This window comes from Lissotriton helveticus, chromosome 5_1, assembly GCF_964261635.1.
Source record: "Lissotriton helveticus chromosome 5_1, aLisHel1.1, whole genome shotgun sequence".
Classification (NCBI taxonomy): domain Eukaryota; kingdom Metazoa; phylum Chordata; class Amphibia; order Caudata; family Salamandridae; genus Lissotriton; species Lissotriton helveticus.
This window is the reverse complement of record NC_136065.1, coordinates 1,818,238,552-1,818,260,661: the sequence shown is the minus strand read 5'-3', so window position 1 is coordinate 1,818,260,661 and position 22,110 is coordinate 1,818,238,552. Positions and strand designations below refer to the sequence as shown.

Genomic DNA, 22,110 nt, shown 5'->3' with positions numbered 1-22,110 from the left:
TTTTTCTGAGGTTCCTTTTAATGGCCCCAAAGCGATCCTCTACGTATGCATGTCATGTCGAACTAGGCGTCCCATACATTGAGGACTTGGCAAGAATACAACCGCTACTCCTATGGCGCCGTATCTGGATCTCAGAAAAAAACGCCCTTACTAAGACAATAGTGGCAGATGCCATGACACTGGACCATGCTCCAAAAATAAAATGGCTAGCTTACATCAGGAACTTTTTTATTGACCTTGGGGCCGAAAAATATTATTTAACTCCCGAAAAAATTTGTGAACTCACCAAAAAACAACTACAAACACTAGCCCTGGGACATTTGCAAAATCTGAGACTACAAATCGAAGCAGGAAAACCGTCGGTCCAACACGCTGTAATGGTTCAATCCACACTTTCCATCCAGCCTTACTTAAATCTTGAAATCAGTACTTTTGATCGCTTTCTCCTGGTAAGATTCAGATTAAACCTATTTCACAGGCTAGTAGCATTTCCAGTAGCAAACGCATGGGATACGACTTTACCTCTGTGTCCATGCGATGAAAAGTCATCACAAACTACTTTACATACAGTTTTGTTCTGCAAATTTTATCATGAACATCGCAAACTTTGGCTATTGACTTTATTAAAATCTTGGGGTTTTAAGCAATGTCGTCCTGCTATGTTGAGTTTACAGCTCTTGGACACTGAAATTACCTGTTATCATGTTATTAATTTTTTTAAATGTATATACAGACACAGAAAAAATCTGTAAAGCAATGGCGTATGAAATTATTTTTCACTGTAAAATTCATGTTTAAAAATTCCTTTTTATGTATTAACACTGCTTTTATGGATTTCTGATACTGAAATTCCGAATAAAGAAATTATTATTATTATTATTAATATATTTTGTATTTAATAATGCTTTACATTTTTTCTCATGAATAACCTTTTTTTAATTTAAACAATACATTTTATTAAAATTACTTTCAATTAATTTATACATCCCTTTTAAAGATTATTAAGGCAAAGTAAAAAAATGTTTTTACTTTAGGTGGGAATTTATACAAATGTATACAAACTATACAAATTGGGAATACAGAGCTTTTATACTGTTATGCATGCAACTATTTTACTAATTCAGTGACAGCCACTAATGAGCACCTGTGAAACCTGTGAGATATGCTATGAGAACTGCAAAATTAAAATATCAGTGGTGCTACCCAGGTGTCCCCAGATAGTGCGCCCGAGGGAAATGGTGTGAATTTGACCTTGGCTTAAAACTCAAGGGCAGGCTTATTGCTATTTGAAAAACGAAAACTGCGTCTAATACATGGAAGTCAGTTAGGCGTAGAAGGCTGGTGAAGCGGCTACTACTGCTGGCGCTGCCCTTCCTACCCCTGTCCTAATAAAATGATAGGAAAATAAAAGGAAGAACAGAAAGTAAGCAGGGCTCCAAAAGCCAAGTCCAATGTCAGTAGTTTTCCACCCCTGCCTTTTCCCTAACTCATCAGTCCCTGTTTTTCCCATATCTCCTCAGCAGCAGAGAGAAGGCTGTATCCGAGCCAAAGTTGGGGCAAGGAGTGAAAACCTCTGATGCTAACAGAGGTCGCAGGGTCTGTGAAGTAACTTCGGCTAACCCTGGTATTTTGGTGAATCGACGCCCATGGGGTAGGTGCATCAAAAGCTGGAAGTGACCAGGCTTTCTGGACCTATGAGAAGGCGGGTGTGACCTGTTCTCTAGCAGTGACTGCTAGCAGTCTTAGAAACTAGTGCTCGCTTCTTCCATTCTAAGCAGGGAGGTACTTTTTAAGATGGCGTTCACGACTGCAAAATAGATACTAGTCAAATGATGCCCTGTGGAGTAACCTGTTAATGCACCCTCTCCATCTGTGCACTTACCAACTAACAAGAGTTGCTGATTCGGGCAGCTTGCAGTTCTTAAAATCTGGATTTAACACATCTGGTTTGAACAGAAGTTGTGCCTTAGCCATAACAACTGGCTGGGCTCTGTAGGCAGAAACAAAAATATGCACTTGGATAACACAGTAGAATTTATATTGGCATTAACTCATACAATCTACGGCACTGCACAGGACTTGTAAATAAAACTGCAGATGTAATGTCAGTACAGCTTTTTTCAGAGCAGCATACAACAATAAGCTCTTGTGATCACATGCAAACAGTTCACCAGTGCGATGAAAAACCTACCCCTGAGTAAGCATGGGCGTAAAATCTGTTCCGCTCGCGGATTTTGCGGATTTTCGGCAAATTCGCAATCCGCAAACTCTCGCGAACTTGCCGAAAATTCGTAAAATCCGTGCGAAGCGGATTTTTTGCTTGGTCGCACTTGCCAACTAGAATACTATACAATTTCGCGGGAGTAAACACGTGCGAACACGTAGATGCGGCGGGCAGTGACAATCTCGCAATTGCGAGATTGCAAAATTTGCAATTTCGCACAAGAAATCCACCAGCAGGCAGCATAAACCTTGAAAATTATGATTTTTATCAGAATAACTCCTCAGGTTGACATTTGCCTGCACTTTTTCTTTGCAAGGAGTCCATTTTGGGGGGGGGGAGGAAGGAAGTGCCCCACAGTCTCCAACTTCCTGTTCCTGTCCAGCAGGCTCCTCCCAGTGCTTTCTTCATGTGCTGGTCACTTTTTTTTTTTTTTTTTGTAGAGTTTTATATAGCACGAACTAGAACCGAACCGAATCAGTTATCAGAGCGCTTTACATAGCACCAGTTACGTTACATGAGGACACACTTTCATTTTTTTTTTAGGCACGGGGAGATTAAGTGATTTGCCCAGAATCACAGGGGGTTTTTGGCGTCGTTACCGAGACTCGAACCCAGATCCCCAGGTCCGAGGTCGAGCGCCTTAGCCGTTAGGCCAACCCCTCTCCCCTTGATTTGGATCTTGACCTGGAAGGGTTACTTTTTGTGGATGCTGCTGGATATTTGGATTTTTGCAAAACTGAAAGCACTCAGCAGGTGCAAAAGTTCAATCTTATCATTAGTAACCTTTCCCTGTAGTGCTTCCTGAGGGGCCCCTTCAGAGTTCATTTGCCTACTTGCAACTATTCTATGACCCTGCTCTGACCCTCACAGCAGACTCAGAGAATAGCTACAAGTATACAACAAAGGTCCTGTTAAAAAAATTACACTGCAACAGAAAGCAATTACAGACAAAACTGAAAGCACTCAGCAGGTGCAAAAGTTCAATCTTATCATTAGTAACCATTCCCTGTAGTGCTTCCTGAGGGGCCCCTTCAGAGTTCAGTTGCCTACTTGCAACTATTCTATGACCCTGCTCTGACCCTCACAGCAGGCTCAGAGAATAGCTACAAGTAGGACACAAAGGTCCTGTGAAAAAAAATTGCACTGCAACAGAAAGCAAATTACAGATAAGGAAGCAGGTGCCAGCCAGACTGGAAGTTTAAATTCAGTGACACATTAATCAACCCCAAATTAATTCATGTCAGTTGAAGCAGGGCAGGTGTGCTTGCTTTTTTTTCACCCCCATAATCTACAGTGATAAACCAACCAGAGGGTGGCAGTGATGTACCAGAGGGTGGCATGGGTGTACCAGAGGGTGGCAGTGGTGAAACAGAGGGTGCTGTGAACCTGTGATGATGAACCAGACGTAGAAACAACATAGTCGCGGCCGTTGCGAGCCGACAAGTAAGTTCGCAATTGCGAACTGGTACACAACCCTCGCGAACTGGCAGAAACCCTTGCGAACACAAAAAAAACCCGCAAATTCGCGAGAGTTCACGGATTTTGCGGATTGCGAATCCGTAAATACGCAAGTTCGCGGATTGCCAATTCGCAAAATCCGCCCATGCTTACCCCTGAGTGCATGCTTGTCTTCCAAAATGCTGCACTACTATATCTACTGCTAGCACATGCACACACATGAAAGTCACGTGGCTTATGTGCATGTGTGGTCCGATGAGTAATACATATGTACATCTGCACTCAGAAAAGTGTCAGCCGTTGGCTGTAGATTTACGAACTTTTTTAACTAAAGTTCCACAAATACTGCTGAAAAGCTGCAAACGTCATGTCTTAAGCTTACTGGGACTATAAGCAATTGTCAACAGTTACACGTGTGTAATTGGGTCCAGTGCATAATTAAACATGAGAATAAAAAGGGACACAGACCTCTGCAGTGCATTAACTAACAGAGGTTTCATATGAACAATATTGCATTTCACACTGATTAACTTGACTTGCATTAATTTTTTTTATAAGCTGTGCCTTTATTTTATATGTGGGTTACCTGAAGGTGAAAGACTGAAAAAAGTTAAAGAATATTTTTTACCCACGCCTTTGACTCTAGCCCTGCACTCACTCACCCTGCCTCCAGTGCACACAGCATCACAGTTCCAATACTTTTATTAAAGCACTTCAACCACTGTGTGTAAAAGGCTAGCAAGTGCTGTTCTGTGAACTCTGTGAAAGTGTATTTTCACTTGTAAGTCGAGTCACTTGCAAACTGAAGTAAAATCTAGGGGCGCAAATGGGCATGAGAATCACACTGAATGACATACAGGGTAATGTCGAGATGTATGCACCTTATGAATTTGTTCATTCTGCAGTGAGGTACACTGGAATGCCGCACGCCGTTGCTGGGATAGCACCCAGAGCAGAAATGGTACCCTCGCTGCTGCTGTAAATAATATGAGGCAGCAGGGGAGGATTTTGTGCTCACAGAGCAGTCACTAGGGACCATCAGCTAGATTCATCAATGTCCCAATCTGCGAATCCTTAATTGCGAGAAAAAGCGAATCGCAAATAAGGAATCGCAGATTGGCATTCATGAAAAATTGTGTGAAAAAAAGCGAATCGCAATCGGCCGCAATCGCCGATTGCGATTTGCCGAAAAACGCAAAATATCCGCATAACCGGCCGAAATCCGTTTAGAAATTGCGATGTCGCAAATTGCGATCTCGCTAAGTGCGAGATCGCAAAAATGGGAAGTCGCATCTTGAGCACAGTGATGACATCACAACCAGGAAGTAGGCAGGTTCCACCCTCATTCAGCAGTGAGAGCCTGTACAGGGAGCATCACATTCAGAGGTCCCCTCCAGTGTGCCTACAGGAGTTGTGCAGGATACACCCCAGTGTCAAGCATGACTGAGGAAGCTGCAGCTGGATCTGCTAGTGGGCGCAAAAGAAAGATAACATTTTCGGAGCAGGAGCTAGAGTTCCTGATAGAAGGAGTCTGCAAGGACTACAATCGCCTGTTTGGCAAAGATTCGAGGAGGGTGGCCGAGGCGGACAAAAGGCGGCTATGGTTGCGCATCCGCGCAAAAGTTAACTCTGTGGGGGTGACCCAGCGCTCCGTGGACGAACTCAAAAAACGGTGGTATGACCTCAGAGGGAGGTCAAAGGAGAGGATAGCGGAGAGGCTGGGGGAGCGTGTGGCGACAGGTGGAGGGGAGCCCACTGTCCCACCGAATACACCACTGGAGGATCGAGTGGAGGACACAATTAATCCACAGGCATGCGTGGGTGTGACACAGCTTGACTCCTCCCGACCCACACAGGACACACCAGATAAGTGCCATGCGACTGCGACCCCCTGTCCCCTAACAATGTCCAATACTCCAGAGCCTCCCATATCAAAGCCCAGTCATGCAGCCAAAGAACACCACTAAAGCCCTAATGCATTGTGGGACATGTAGTCTGACCACATTTACCATCTTGACCCATTAAGCCACACATGTTTAGTGAGAGTCAATCCTGCAGCCAGTCAGGGAATGGTAGTCTGCATGCATGTAGGAAGTCTAAATGGGTACGAAACATGTCACTAATCAACGTCCACTTTACATCACAGGTGGCGCAGAAGTCCCAAGCACTGACAGCGATGGCCTGGTCATGGACATCACGGAGGACACAGAGGGAGATGCAAATCTCTCCCCACAGCCCGGACCATCTGTGCAAGCTCCCGCACCGGCGCTCATCACACCACATGCCCCTGTGGCTAGTGCTACCCCTGTGCCAGCACGCGCTGCAGTAGCACTGCCTGTCACACAGTCCCCAGTGGGACAAGCTACACCAGCTCCAGTTCGCCAACCAACCCGCCGCCCTGCGGCTGTGAGGAGCCAGTCCAGCGGACTGGTGAGGGGTCAGCGCTCCAACATTTCCCGTGCTGGTAGGGGGCTAAATCTGCAAGCAGGTGGGCTATCCATCGAGCGCAGGATGCTGCATGTGCATCAGACACAGGCACGTCATCTTGGGGCCATCCACCTGCAACTGGACAAGACTGCCCGAAATGTTGCATTGATGTCTGAGCGGATGACAGCTGCCATGGAGGCCAACACACAGGCCATTAACAGGCAGCGGGAACTCAATCGCCGCAGACACCGCCAACTGCTGACCCACCTGTCGGCGTACACGCGCTCGAACTACATCATCGGCAACGCTACCTCGCAGCTCTCGCGACGCTCCTTGGCAATGCAGGTCCAAATGGTCCAGTGCTGCCAGGACGTCGCGACAGCTCTCGAGCATGTGGCTACTGCAGTCCAGGCCATGCAGGCTGCCAACCATGGCCGGGGGGCTGGGGAGGACGACACAAGTGAGGCTACATGCAGCCATAGCAGCCAGTCAATCCCTCCGGTGGAAGCACCCCGCCGCAGCAGCAGGCCCTCTGCTGCCTCACGTCCTAATCAGGAGGACGATGGGGAAAGGAGGCTGGGAGCATCTGCCCGGAGGTGCCATTGAACATTGACATTGACTTGAGGGGCCATGCTGCTGGTACACGCATGCCCTCCTGAAGGACAGGCATATGACGCAATATGTCAGTGATGTACAAGTTAGCTGAATGCCAAGTTTATTGTGATTTAACAAATACAATTGGTTTGACTACCTTAATCTGACTCATGTCATTCTTAATGTCCTCATGCATGAGTCGAGTAATGGGTGTGGGGAGTGGGTGCATTAGAAATGGTTCATGCAGATTTCGTTACGGCGCCTGTGTCCCTCTGCTGGATTTCCCCCGCGTGCATGACGCATATGAGCAGGTGGGTGGTTGTCCCCTTCCGACTCACTGCCAGAGATGTCAACAGGGATCCTGCGCTTGGTAGCAATGTTGTGAAGGATCGCACACACGGCCACGATGCGGCAGCAGACCTCAGGATCGTATTTCATGGCCCCCCCTGTCTTGTGCAGTAAGCGGAACCTGCTTTTCAACAGGCCAAATGTCCTCTCAATACAGTTCCTTGTGCGAATGTGTGATGCATTAAATCGCCGTTACTGTGGAGTTGCAGGGTTGAGGTATGGGGTGAGGAGGTACTCACGGAGAGCATAGCCGCTGTCACCTGTATGTAAGGAGCAGAGGGTGAGTGCCTGTTCTGCGCAGCTACATGATCACAAAGTACACATTTGGGGCATGTGTACTTACCTAGTAGGTGTCCTTCCCCAAAGTCTCCCCTGGCCAGTCGTGTGTGGATGCCGCTGTGCCTGAAGATGAAGGAGTCATGTGTGCTCCCCGGGTACTGTGCCACAATGTCCGTGATTATTGTTTTGGCATTGCACACCATCTGGATGTTGAGGGAGTGGTAGCTTTTCCGGTTGCGGTACATGTACTCCGTCTCAGCAGGTGGACAAATATGGACGTGCGTACAGTCAATACATCCAATGACGTGTGGGAAATGAGCTACATTGTAAAATTGCAACTTTGTATCATTGAGGTCCTGTTGGCTGGTGGGGAATGATATATAAGGTGGTGTAGCCGGGTCAGCATTGCCTCCAGGAAACTCCTTAGGCAGCGGGACATGGTGGGCTGGGATACCCCCCCTGCAACTGCGACCATCCCCTGGAAGATTCCGGAGGCCAGGAGGTGCAGGCAGCACAATACCTGCACATGTGTGGGCACGGCATTGGTCCTCCTTGTAGGGTGCTGCATCAGGGGGTCTAGGTCCCGGATGAGCTTGATTATCATGGCCCCACTCAGGCGGTACTTGGCATAGATTTGCTCCCTGGTTTGGCCCAGAAGGGTGACCCACTGGCAGAATATCCGCTCCTGTATCCTCCGTTTGTTGCGTGCAGCTCGCTGCAGCCTACGCCGCCTCACCAGCATGTAAAGTCCAGGCATTGTGGGAATCTCCAGGCTCCAGCTGCATGTCCTTAAATGTGTTTGGTCAGCCCTGCACCTGTTGGGAGTGACCTGACTGTTTTTTGAGAATTTTTTTTTTCAGTACTGGTTACCACCTGATTTGAGTTCTTCTTAATTTGCCCGTCGCAAATAGCGTTTTTCTCATTTTTCGCTTTTAGCGATTTTTCATGAATGGCAATTGCGACTTTTTTGCGACTTTACAATTGAATTCGCAGAATCCATGGCTTCTCGCTATTTCCGATTCGCAAATGCCCATCCTCCAGGATTCTGCGAATTTAATAGCGAATTCGCTATTTTTAAATTGCGAATTTGCAATTTTGGTTGTTTGGGTTTCTTGAATTCCTTCCCGTCAAATTGCAAGCGCAATTGCGAATTCGCAGCTATTGCGAACGCAATTTGGCTTCATGAATCTAGCTGTAAATGTTTTATTATTAGACATAGCGAGGACCTAATTGCGATTATCTGCGAATCACAATTAGGTAATCGCTATTTGAATGTATGAAACTCCATGAGTTTTATTTAGTGTTTCCTAACGGGTCGCAAATTGACCTACCACATTAATATTTATGAGGTATGTCGCAATTTGCGACCCATTAGGAAAAGCAAAAATCACAGGGATGGTGGCCTGCTAGGATTAGCAGACCACCATGTCTGTGTTTAAATGCAGCCTGTTTACTTTCAAGGAAAACGGGACTTATTTAAACAAAGAAAAATGTTAAGAATTAAAAAAAAAAAATTTAGAGTAGGCATTGGTCCGTTGGTCTGTGAGACCACTGCCTGCTCCAAAAAACGTTTTTACTACCATTCACAATGGCGTAGGGGTCCCTAGGGGATCGGATTCCCATTTGTGAATGTGTTACCAGCTACTTGAAATAGGTGGTGAAATGCAAATGATTTGCAACCACTTTTTGGTCAGAAGACATTCCTACATACCACTACGATTCGGTATTAGGAAGGGATGCCCTGAACATGTCCTTCCTAATACCAAATAGGAATATAGTTGCAACTCCAAATTGTGAATTGGTAATGTTACTAAATCGCAAATTGGAATTCATACAAACCAAAAGGCATTCTTAAGGTCACAAACTGACCTATCAGCTGTTTGTGACCGCAAAAATGCATGATACATATGGCCCGAGGTGATTACATCAAAGCAGTGACTGATCTCTAAACACACATTGTGCACCGTCCCAACTCATCTGGGTCACTCACAGCTTAGCTCCATCACGCTGTGGTGCTAGGTTATTAGTGTGTAGCGGCAAGGGGGGAAAGGGTGATCGGAGGGGAAGCAGTGGTGTTGATGGGCTGTTAAAAATGGCATCTGCGGCAAATAGAAACTGATTAAAACAGTTCATTTTGAATCTGTGGAGCCGATGGCGTGAGACGCTCCTGTTTGCATGCCCCAAATGCATACAGCTTCTTGCGTCCCTGTGTAGACTGGCGCCCTGGGCCCTGGCCCAGCTCCAGTCGCGACCGGCATTACTCGCGGCTGGGGTTCGTGCGTGTTCGCAGGTGGGGCGGGAGACGGAGGTGTTTAATTTAATATACGTACCTTCCCGGGTCCCGCAACGTCAAAGCTCTTGGCTGGGTCCTGTTTTCCTGCTAAACAGGACGCAGGCAGCCTCCCTCCCTTCCCCTAAGCGAATCACAATGCTGCAAAGGCAGCATTGTGATTGGTGGGGACGGCGCTCAGCCAGGGGCCTATGGGGAGGCCATTATCTCTATGTAGGCTGCATGTATCCTACATGGAGAAAAGTCAGAGTGCGCATAACTGGTTTGGTCAGCCCTAGAGGGCTGACCAAATAGTCAGGGCCTGTAGTACTGAGCAAGCCAGTCCTCCCCCGACCCCCCGGCCCCAACCAGGCATACCCTTCTGCTTTCTCGCAGTGTGAGAAGCAGAAACATAAAATGGTATTTAACCCCTTCCATGCTTATGACGAGCCCAGCTAGTCCTGAGGCACAGTTGAGCTGTGCTCATGACGAGCTGGGCTCATCATAACGGTCGCGGTCCACCCACGCGTAATTGATTCCCCGCCTGTGCGGAAGAATCAATTAGTGGACGGAGTCGTGACGAGCCCATCTCATCATGAGCACTGCTCCACTGTGCCTCATGACGAGCTGGGCTCGTCACGAGCACCGCTGCGCCCTTTCCCCCCCCATTCCTCCCTGCGCTGTGGGGGAATTACCCCCGCGGCAAATGGGTTAAAATACCATTTTATGTTTCTGCTTCTCGTTTCTGCTTCTCGCACTGATCCTCCGCCCTAATGGCCAAGTCGCCCCTGCCCAGCTCGCCCATGCAAAAAGCCGCCCCAGGCCTCGCGAATCAGCAACATTTTCCAGATCTACTTTCACCTGCCATGCATGAACAAATAGAAGGGCAGGTAATGAACTACCCGGCTAATGGGCAATTCATACAGGTCTACCTGGACCACGATTTGCCAGCAAGGCAGAAGAATACAAAATTCACTAACCTCACGAAATGCGCCTGTTTCTGTGTTTAGCCAGCAGAATGGATTTGGGTGTTTTTAATTACCTAGTTTCACTCAGCAGTAAGATTGAGGAAAAGGGTGTGTTCCAACAGTTTCAAAATTTAAAACATGTTTTTCCTCATCCCAGCCCAGGATGCTTACACATTACGAACACAAGCAGACGAACGAGGAATGCAGAACGTGCCCAAAAAACACCCTTTGAAGTTCCTGTGTACGTGCCAGACACAGCCAGGAAAGGGTCGAGTATTTGATCTGGCAGTGAAGGAGGGAATACCCTTTCCACCCTTTGAATGGGGTGCTCCCTCCATCAACACTCACCTATAAACCACGGCTTTCCCAGCTCCATGCGCTCCGATGATCAGATCTGCAGGAGAGAAACGGACAATTGGACAAAATTCAGGAAGCCGCCGAGATTGGCAAAGACTGCAGTCTGCCCAGTCCCATAAAGTCAGGGGAGCTAAGATCCTCTTCCACCTTTCTTAAAGATTTGTGACTATGCAAAACTGGCACAGGACAAAGCGGGTGGCTAGGGACTGAGATAAGAAGTGCCTCTTTGTGACACACAAAATTGAATATGGAAACAAATAAATGCACAGGCAGATCTGGTCTTCGCCATCTTGCGATTCAATGGGATTAAAGATAGCATAACGATGACTAAAACCATTGGATACCTTCTTTACCCTGAAATCAGGTCTAAGAGGGCTGGAAGGACAAAATGCTCATGCCCCCGTCTGCATTGTCAATACGTAGTAGCTACAAAAATGTTGAAGTTCAAGAAATCTTATTCCTAGGTAACACTGGTGAGCGTCTGCAATTGACAGGCACAAGCTGCTTCATAACACTGGAGCCACAGTGGGGATGCTTTGCATTCCATTTCACATCTGATAAAGGTTTAATGGCCCTAACAGGCCTTCATCAGAAAGTAGCAAAGTTAGAAGAATCAGCCATTTTGAATATGTACAGGTGGGTGGGGATAGAGTAGTATGGAGCTGTTTGGTTAGTCAATACAAATCTGGTTAGGCCTCCTTTGGGGTAATATAGCCAGTTCTGGAGGTGACATCGTCAGAAGGATGGAGGCAGAAAGAATGAATGAAGTCGAGATGGGTGGAAGCTTGAAGACAACATTGCAAAAATATTTTGAGAAAAAGGGGGGGTGGCATTTACTCCATGCAAAAAGCTAAAATACGAGAGTCAAGAGTACATTAATATATACATAGTAACAATGAAAGGTGTTATGTCGTTACAATTTGTATAGCGCACTAATCATCTAAGAGGGTATCTAGGCGCTTGGTTGGCTCATGGGGAAATACCATCTGGTGGTAAAGAACATGAAAAAAAAAACAATAGTGACCCCCACATCCTTGCCATTCGTTTTTTGTACTTGAATAACAAGTTCCCGCTTTGTAAGATTGCTTTTGGATAACAAAAAAACTTTTGAAAAGATTTACAGCCATCTTCCAATGGTGATGGTACTGTCTGTCGAACCTTTCCTACATAGATAGGCACCGCCATGACAGCGATTTCTGTCAACGTAGAGAGTTGTCTGCAGGGATGGCAACAAACTATACATTTGGCAGGCAAAGGTCCCTTAGTATGGTGGAGGTATTGACCTTCGATTATATCCCGACGGTGCAAACTCACTATCAGGCCTGTGTCTCTGTATTAAAGGGACCAGCCTGCAACTCCCAGCCCCAAAACCATTTCAAACTCCATTTTAGAACACTAGATTGGGACATAAACATTGCAAAACCAACCTAATCAGATAGTTGTCACAAAACTTCACACATTGTGCTAACATTATATTAACAAAACAAAAACATAAGAAGTAGTTGCATACACATCTTTAAAGAAAACAATTATTATAATAATAATAATAATAACAAAGGTCATGTAGTGCTGTATCAGTATAGATGCCATCAAGCTCAAAATGTCTCTTAGTCATTTAACCAAGTTAAAATCTTCTTAATTATTTTTACACAAATTATAAGTCCACCATCCTCCCTCCACACATTTACTTCAGGTTGTTTAGTTCATTATGCAGTCAGGAACATACACTACTTTTATCACGTCCACAATTTCAAATCAGACTTCTCTAAAAAAAAAAAAAAAACACCCCACAACTCTCATCAAACGCAATTGACAAAAAGATTTTTTTTAAACGTTTTTGACTCTCTGCCCCAACCTTACTCTGGCACAGTCAGCGACCTTCAAAGGTTTTCTGTATACAAGATCGGCTGCCTGCAAATGATGATGATCCACACTTTTGCCTTAAAAACATTCAGCATTGCTTCAAATAAGAAAAGACTCTTCACTGAATCAGTTTATATTGTCCTAGTCGCCACATTGGGTAAGGTACGATACACCCACACCAACGTCCTAATTGTGAACCTTCAGTTCTCGCATTTGTACAATGCTAATTGTAGGCTTTCTTTCACACCATATTTCAACACTCAATGGATCTATTGCTTCGAGGGCAGTGTAGAGAAGTTCTCAAATGGAGCAATCCTAATTTGTTCAAAAACGTCGTTATCATTTCCACAGATACTAGTTTTACAACATTATTGGTGACTATCTCTGTTGGAACTCTTCCCTAAAACAGCATTTCCTAGGATTACACCCTTGGACATGAGGATCTTTGTCTCAACATGTGTTACAAATTTAGTTTCAGGCCAATGTGAAAAATAATCAACAAAAAAGCATGTTTTGCTCCATCACTCAGATTCAATCAACCACACGGCGTTTCCACTTCCTGTGACACATGCTACAATTTGTTGTAACGTGTCACTCCATGCACAAGAGATACATAGTCTGGCCATCTTTTCTACACATGTAGCTATGCAGGGCCACAAAAAAATCAACCCTAAACCTCTTTTCATTGCACTCAGCCAATCAGTCACTGTAGGTAGAAGCAGCCCAGCTCTGAAGAAACTAACGTTCAGCACGTGGCAGTAAGAAGTTCAGGTAAGACATGTAAACAAATTGTTGCTCGGACAATAAATGCCAAAGATGACTGCAAAACAAGTACCCCACATCTCTAGCAATGATTTAGGATTTTTTTTTGCCAATACACCACATTTAAGGTGAGCGCTGCAGATTAGAAATGAACTATAAAGTTAGAAAGTGTCACTCCTTACCAGGGTATCCATTGCTGTCTATATCGGAGGCTCCCTTCATTGAGAAGCCAAAGCCAGACCCAGGTAAAAAGGGGCTCTCCAGAACTTGAGAAGGTTGAGTGTTGATCCCCTCACTCTGGCCACTGTAGATGTATACTCTGCCACGACCATCCCTGCCACCAAAGGGGGCTCCCACCGCAATATCTGGGAAGGAAAAATGAGCCTTTACTAAAGCAAAGTCATTGTGTAGAACGGGTGGGAAGGCATTGAAGGAAAAGAAGAAGGTGGGTGGTAGAGTGCTGGAGAAGAAGCGTGTAAAAGAGGAAGGGAGGAGGAGAAAGTGAGACATACAGGTGTATAGGGGTACAGAATGGAGGGAACCAGAGGTGGATTAGTGGTAGAGAAGGGGTTGAGCTAGAGATGATGTCAGGTAGAGGAAGATGGAGAAAGAGAGGTGTGGGAGAGAGGAGGATAGGAGAAAGAAAATGGTGGGACATGGAGGAGGTAAAGGATGATGGGAGATTAAACAGGATGGGAGGAAGATAGAAAAATGAAATAAAAGGATGGCATGATGAAGAAAGCGGGATATTGATCGAAATTGAAGGAGAACCAAGATGGAAATTAGTGTGAGAATAGTGAGAAATGGGAAGTAGAGTGGGGCAAAAAATATATGAGGTAAGACTTGGCATGAATACAGGAGGAGGGGGGCACGCGGCCCCCCTGCTGGAGCCACGTATGGCCCTGGGGACCGCCAACCCCCACGGGTGGCTCCTGCTATGTCCCGAGGTGCCATACCTGGGACATTGCTGTTTGTTTTGACTTGGTGGATGCTTTGACAGCTCCCATCAAGTCAGAACAAACACGAACTCTGCTCCAAGCAAGCGGGAGCTGTGTAAGTGATCCCGCTTGGAGGGAGCTGAGTTTTCATCTGTTTCCCAGCCTGCTGTCAAGCGGACAGAGAAGCAGACAAAATGATTACTTTCACACACAGGGAGGTGCATGTTTAGCAGCTCCCTGTGTGTGAGAGCTATGCCGGCTCCTGAAGGAGGTGGGGAGCCTGCAGGGACTGCGGACACATTCAGGCTCCTCCCACGGTCCCCAACGGTGCAGACTGGGTGCCCTGGGTCAGCTCCAGGGCACCCAGAGTTTGGAGGCCAGGCCTCGAGGTTGGGATCTCCTTTGTTGAAATCAGCCCATGGAGAGGGGCCACATGTGCCTCCGCATTCAATTGTGACCAGGCCCTGGGGGGTGGGGTCCCCAGGGCTGAAATCGGGATGGGGTGGGGTGCCCCCCTCGCATTTTCCTTACTAGTATGTAAAGGTCCTCGCCCTTTTCCCACATTCATCAACAGCTTAACAAAAGGCTCTCTAGCACATTTCCTGCCATTTTGGTGATGCGAAAAAAACAAAGGTTACAGGGACGTTATAGTTAGGCTCAGATTTCACTTGTCCAAAACCATAAAATTCAGACTTTGTAGTTACCTGAGTTAACTACAACCTATGCCCCCACAATGCACTGCTTATGACCTCATACATTATATCATCCATTACATGGTATGACATCACTGATTGCATTATCCACAGAACCACCCAATACAACCTCTCGCACACCCACTCCCACTCAACTGCTCAAATACCCCTTCACAGACCCACACAAGTACTCACAAACCCACTCACTGATCCATAGAAGCACTCACACATCCACTCACTCTTACAGCCACTCACACAAACAGCAACTCACCCATAGAGCCACTCAAGCACCCACACCCTCACCAATACAGCCACTCAGACATCCAGTCATACAGACAGAGTCTCCTCATACACCCCTTACAGTCACTCATACACTGTTAGTCACCCATAGAGCTACTCACATACCTACTCCCTCATCCATACCTCGAGTTATTATCATTTTATTTTTCCTTTATTCACACTGCGAAAAGCAGTGGGGCAACGCCACTGCATAAATTATAGTTACCTCCGGTAACTATAACTTCTGAAATTCTATAGTTTTGTACGAGTGAAATCTGAGCCTAACCATAACATCCCTATAACCTTTGGGTTTTTCAGGGAATTTTTACGTTTTTTATTAATTCTATAACATATCTGTACCCTTTATTTTTTTCAGTGAATGTGTATATATATATATATATATATATATATATATATATATATATATATATATATATATATATATATATATATATATATATATATATATATATATATATATATATATATATATATATATATATATATATATATGTATATATAATATAAATATACCATGCGTGGTTACATCATACAACCTTTTCATATTATTCATTCTGTTCAGGCAGTGTGTCACTGTGCTGACATTATTGTTACTCTTACTCAGTATCTATTCTGCTACCATTACTGGCTCTTAGACCATGTCTTAGACCCATAGATCCAAAGTAGGGTATATTCCTAGTTATTGTTCGGATTTCACCCTTTGTTGTAATTGTGCTCCCACTTTCTTATTTTTAACAGAGAAGGAGTAAACCTACAGTCAGATTTTCTTACAAGCTGTTGCTTAACCAGTACAAGATCTCCAATTTGACATCTCTGTTCGCATACATACTGTTTACAGTAGGCATATTATTTAGTTTTTCCTTTGGCTTTTCTATCTTTTCTCATAACCTCATTATGTTCTGTTGGAGATTCATTGAAAAATGTAGTAGGCGAGGGGGTCCTGCCTGCCCAAACAAAAGTTCCTAGGGACATTTTGCTTTGATTCTGGGGGAGGTTTCATGTAATCCCTTAATGCCTGACACAGAGATGATTTGCCAATACTTAAGTTAATTTTACACCGTGTTACTGCCTTCTTGATAGTGACTATAAATCTCTTCACCACAATGTTACCCTGTGGCCACATAGGTGTTATTTTTTAAGAATTACTCCAATATTTTAAGAAATTCTTAACTCACTCATTAAGCGGTGATCCATTGTCCATTTTAAATATATCTGGTATGTCCCTGGCCAAAAATTGTCATCTAGGACATGAAGTACTACTGATGCTGATGTCAATGATACCATCTATTCTATAGGAAATCGAGAATACTTATCAATGATGGCAAATAAACATTAACGGCCCATACAACTAGGCTGCCACTAAAGACCACACTACATCCTGCAGCTCAGACATGCAATTCTTCAGTTTTTATTCCTTCATAAGGCATTGGCACAGATGACACGTCTGTACAATTTCATCAACTTGGCTATCCAGCTAGGGGAACCACGCCTTTTCACATAGAATATTCTTTGTTGCAGACAAACTCCTTTGACTTTGTGTGTAATGTCTACTACATGCTTCTGCAGTGCATGTGGGATTGCCAAACTCGTAGTTGTACCACTTTAAAAGAGGAAGAGAGTAATTTTAGGTAGAGGAGGATGCTAAGCAGACAAGGACATACAGGAGAAAAGGTAGAAGAGATGGGAGGTAGAGGTGGATGGAAGGAAGATCAGGCTGAGAGGTAGACGTTAGTGGCAGGTAGAGAAGGTTTGGGGATAGTGGTGGATGAGAGGTAGGGGACAATGGGAGATTGAGATCCTTGAGAGGTAGAGACAGGTGGGAGGTAGAGGAGGATTGGTGGTAGATATGTGTAGGAAATAGGAGGAATAAGGCAGACGCAAGCTGAATGATGAGGGTAATTCGAGGAATACTCTAATAGGGGATAGCAGAAGATTAGAGGAAAGAAATGTGGGGCGTGCTGTACGTAATTGAGGAAGGAAGAAAAGAAATGGATAGCACAAGTTCAAGAAGGTGGATGGATGAGATAATTATGTAGATGAAGGTTGGTGTGGAAAGATGTGATAAAGACAAAGATGGGAAGTAAAGGGGATGGCAAAAGGCTTCATAATAAATGCAAGGAGAGAGACTTAGAAGTGTGTAGGGATGACGAATAAAGGAGATTGTGGTAGAAGGGAGGTAGAGGCGGAGTGAAGGAAGACTCGCATTGGTGGTATAAGAGTATGTGTAATAGAGTATGATGGGAACTAGAAGAAGAAGATAATGTTGAGAGGTAGAGTAAGATGGAAGGAAGATATGGATGGGGACAGATGAGACTGGCAAGTACAGATGCACTGGAGCTAGCGATGGATAAGAAGGAGTAGGAAGGGGTAGGAGGAGCCTAGAGGTATGCGTTCAGACATAGGGTAGGATGGAATTGGTGTAACACTGAAGGACTGAGGAAGGATGCATGTAAGCTATGTAAGGACCTACTTGACCAGTCCAAGTGAGGTTGGATAAATAGTGTAGAGATGAGAGCGAGTTTGGGAGGGTGGAGGTACCATCAGAAGATAGAAGAAGCTTTGGGAGGTGAACATGACAGAAGATGGAGATTCAATTTGAAAAGAGGATGGAGAGAGGGACAGGGGTCAAAATGGACGAAATGGAAACTATGAACATGGTACAAATTAATATAGAAAGTAGCGAAGTGATAAGGTATAAACAGAGAGGAGAAGATTCCAGAAAAGTAAAAGCGATGGAATCAGATACATAAACTAATTGATAGAGTAAAGGAGGAAAGATTAATATGGCTGAAAGGGTGGGGAGCTAAAGTAATACAAGAGAAAAACAGGCAGAAGAGATAAGACTTAGATTCAAAAAGAGAAGGAAGGGGCACAGAACAGAAATGGAGGAACAGTCTTAGTCAGGACTTCCTGGAGCTTCAGTACCATTATAGCCATCCTGATCCACGTCACCCAAAAAGGCAATTGAGGAACCAAACTGCCCGAAAACCTCTGTGCCAGTCAGAATCTGTGGATTATTGATGAAGCGTGCTTTTCTCCTCTGCAAGTAGAGGTACACACGTCCCAGCTCAGTCAGCTTCCCGCCAGGCCGGCGTTCCATGAATAGGGGCGCTCCCACCACGAGATCATCTTTACTGCAAAGGTATGGGACAAGAGAGGACAGAGGTTACGGTAAACCAGAAAGTAGTCTAACTGGAGGGCATGTTATGTATTCGAGAGTTTTCATCAGAAATATACCAGCACCAAGAGAGAATCAATAGGACTGAAGGGTTTGAGAAATTGTTTGTCAGGATTCTATAACATTTTAGGCATCCAGTCACTCACAGAGTTGATAAGGTCTGTATATTATGGAAGACAGGACAGTAGAAATTGAGCTCATGCAGACACTTGACCTCACAACACATTTCATTAACATCCTCACTTCCAGGATTTAAGTGTGAGAGTCAGTATTGAAAGCTTTTTCAAGATGGAGAACAGAGAAGATGCTTGACAATGTGTTGTTTGGTTGATGTGGTTATCCGATGAGAAGCCCCGTTTATCCAACCATATTTTTTTTGTTTTTTTACCCCCCTTGCAGGCTTCCCATTGTTAGAACTTTCCCTTCATTCCCTTCTTTTTTGGACTTTATCTCTGTTCCTTGTGTCCCCCAGTTAACTGGTTTGGTTCACAGCTTGGAACCTGACCGTCTTCTGGCATCCTGGGTTTCCTTCCTGTTATCCTGGTCTGACAGGAGCTCAGTACAGCACATTCCACCATTAAGATGGGTAAGCCTCATTCTACTTGTCTGCATCATGTTTTCAGACTCATCGTTATGCCTTACTCCATATAACTAATTATTGTATTCTACTTACCTTATTGCTGCCTAGAATCCATTAAAGTCCCAGATGGTCCTCATAAGTCCTCAGAAGACTGCCCTGATTTAAACAAACCCACCTAGAGGACAAATTCATTCCTGGATTTCTCTTACTCCTTTTTCCCTGTTTTTCCCCAGCTCCTCTGACTAGGGTATCCGTGGTGAATATTTGAAAGTACAATGGGCCCTGGGTGTTTATGATATTGTGGAGGCTCCTAGAAAATGGGCGGTAGTGGAGGGTGAATATGTGTGAAAGGGGCATTTCCCACGGTTACTGTACGTGACAGCGTCAGGAAGCCATTTTAAATATGTATTATAGTGTGAGACTCCCTGTAATGTGTGTTTTGTAATCCACGAGTCCCTGGTAATGGTGAGGCTCACAAATGCGTGTGATTTTGTCGAGGACCCAGTAGAATACGTGTGAGGTTGGGAGGCCCTGGCTGAATGTGTGATAATGTCAAGGCCATTGATGAACATATGTGGTATTGGAAGCAGCCCTTGAAAATGTGTCCATTAATGTGATAGCTTATGATGAATTCTACGATTTGTTGTGAGAGAAGGTAGTGAATGTATGCAGTGCTATTAGGCATAAATACTGCTAAATGTGTGCAAAAGTGGGATGACACCATGTTAAAATATGTTGTAGTGTGAGTGCCCTCAGAGAATGTTTGAGTTGGTGCAATGGGCCCCGGTAAATGTGTGCGATAGTGTGAGGACACCTTGTAACCGTGTGCGATCCAGTAATTGACTTGGTTTAAAGTCATGTTATAAATTGAAACAAAAGTATAAAATAGTGAGAGGTTCATGGGTAAATGTGGCCTCTTGGTCATACCTGGCGTAATGGCTGTCCAGGCACAATGTATACAACCTTAGCATACTGCTTGTATGCATTTTGATGGTCATACCTGGCATATTCATAGATATCTCAGACTAAGTGAAGGTTGTTCTTAGCATCAATTGTGCACTGCAATATTGTCAACATCCTGTTCCTAATAATGGTGGTGATTAGGCATGGTGGTGGTTCACCAGATGATAATGAGCACCCTGGCATAATACAGTCACCCTTGCAAAGCAACCCCGTCCATAGTGATGGCTTTCCTTGACATAATGAGGGCCTTGGTATATTTATGGCCACCCTTGAAACATGGTGACCATTTTTGGCTTATGGTGGGCATCCCTGACATAAGGTGGGCACTCATGAGAGTTGGTGGACTTATGTTTTCAAAAGAAGATACCCATACCTCTTATCTTGTAGTACTGAATTAAAATAGTGATCACCCCCAAGATGTTCCTTTCATTATATCCCGCACAGCAATCTGACCATGCCATGATTATAAATATATAACTCTTGGATCTCATCACCCAGCTACTGTAAAAAGTGTCAGTTAGCAAAGTGTAAATGAAAGTCCAGTATTGCTGTAATAATATGGTCCCATCTATTTCTACTTCAGTGGATATCGCTGAATGGTCCAAAACCAGCATTGCTAAAACTGAGTTCATACAAAATGGCACTAAAGCAGTAGAAATATATATTTTTTTTAAATCAATGCTGAAGTGGTCAGACTTATTACTATTAATTGCGTAAGCAACTGTCTTCTGCAGATATTTAGCTTTAATGCCTTTCATAGTCAATATTAGCTATACATAAAACCAAAATAATTTCTTGAATTTCAGGATAATATCCTCCAATTTGCCATCTTGTTTTTTTCTTTTTCATATTTGATCCCCATACACCCCTCCTGCTGCAACCACTAATCATCCAATTCTCAAGAGGCAGCCATGAAATCTATGATACACAAGGGCATCTCCTACCCCAAACACCATAATTATGGGGCTTATACAATATCTTGACTTACTTAAGTAAACTCCCAACATCATAAAAAGCACAACCACGCTTGGCATCGGTAGACATCTACTAGAGTGCACAACGTTGCTGTACACCAACCCTGTCTCTCGGGTGCGAGTCAGCCGCCTACTCGCCGCTCCTTTCCCAGTTGGCCGAGGCAATGGTCAAGGCTGCCCTCTCTCCCCTATCCTCTTTGCCAATGCCATGAACCCCAAAGCTATCTGCCTTAGAGTGGAAGAAGAACAATCATGGATCCCGTTAGATAGTAGGACCCATGCAGAGTTGCTATACAGCGACAATCTGCTGTTGTACCTTCGAAACATCACTGTAGGTGCTGAGGCAATATATGCAACCCTCCAGGATTCAAAGGGGGTGGTGGGCCTACAAGTGAATTGGACAACTTTATATGTCTTCCCCCCTCCGCCACGAAGAGCTGCCACAAGAACTCTGAATATGTGGCACCCGGCTGGCTTGGGAGCAGAAACGGTTAGCTGACTCTGAATCCAGCTATACCATTTACAGCACAATCTATTCTGGGGGAACGGAAAGTGGGCACTCACAGTCCTCAAATCCCAGACCAGGTTTTGGAAGTGGCTACCCCTGGCTATCATGGGTAAAATCGCCCTCTCCAAAATGGTAATTCTTCCTTCGCTATTGTACTGCTTTGTCAATGTACCCGTCTGCCAACCCAGACTATTGTTCCGAGAGCTTGTACCCATTTCTGGAGAGTGCATCTGGAGCGGCAAGCAGCATCGACTAGCCTCAGCAAACTTCAACTATCAGTGGGACAAGAAAGACTTGGATTGACAGTGGGACCTTCTCACTTCCAGCACCTAACCTACTATTACTCCAATAATAATTCCCCTTCCATCTTTATTGGGGTATGTGTGCACACCAAACAGCACCCACCATCACAGTGCTTGTTCCCTTAG

At 44.8% G+C, this 22,110-nt stretch overlaps 1 protein-coding gene across 3 annotated transcripts in view; it reads right to left on the bottom strand.

The window, feature by feature from the left end:
* Positions 1-22,110, bottom strand: part of ITGA2B (integrin subunit alpha 2b) — a 298,569-nt gene that overhangs the window by 128,103 nt on the left and 148,356 nt on the right. For 2 of the 3 annotated variants that reach the window (XM_078645167.1, XM_078645165.1), the window contains 4 exons: positions 18,405-18,613; positions 13,732-13,914; positions 10,916-10,961; positions 1,883-1,990 (listed from right to left, as the gene is read on the bottom strand). In XM_078645167.1, the coding sequence (XP_078501293.1) occupies positions 1,883-1,990; positions 10,916-10,961; positions 13,732-13,914; positions 18,405-18,613 (546 nt within the window). The remainder of the gene's footprint in view (positions 1-1,882; positions 1,991-10,915; positions 10,962-13,731; positions 13,915-18,404; positions 18,614-22,110) is intronic. The other variant, XM_078645166.1, reaches the window with a different exon arrangement.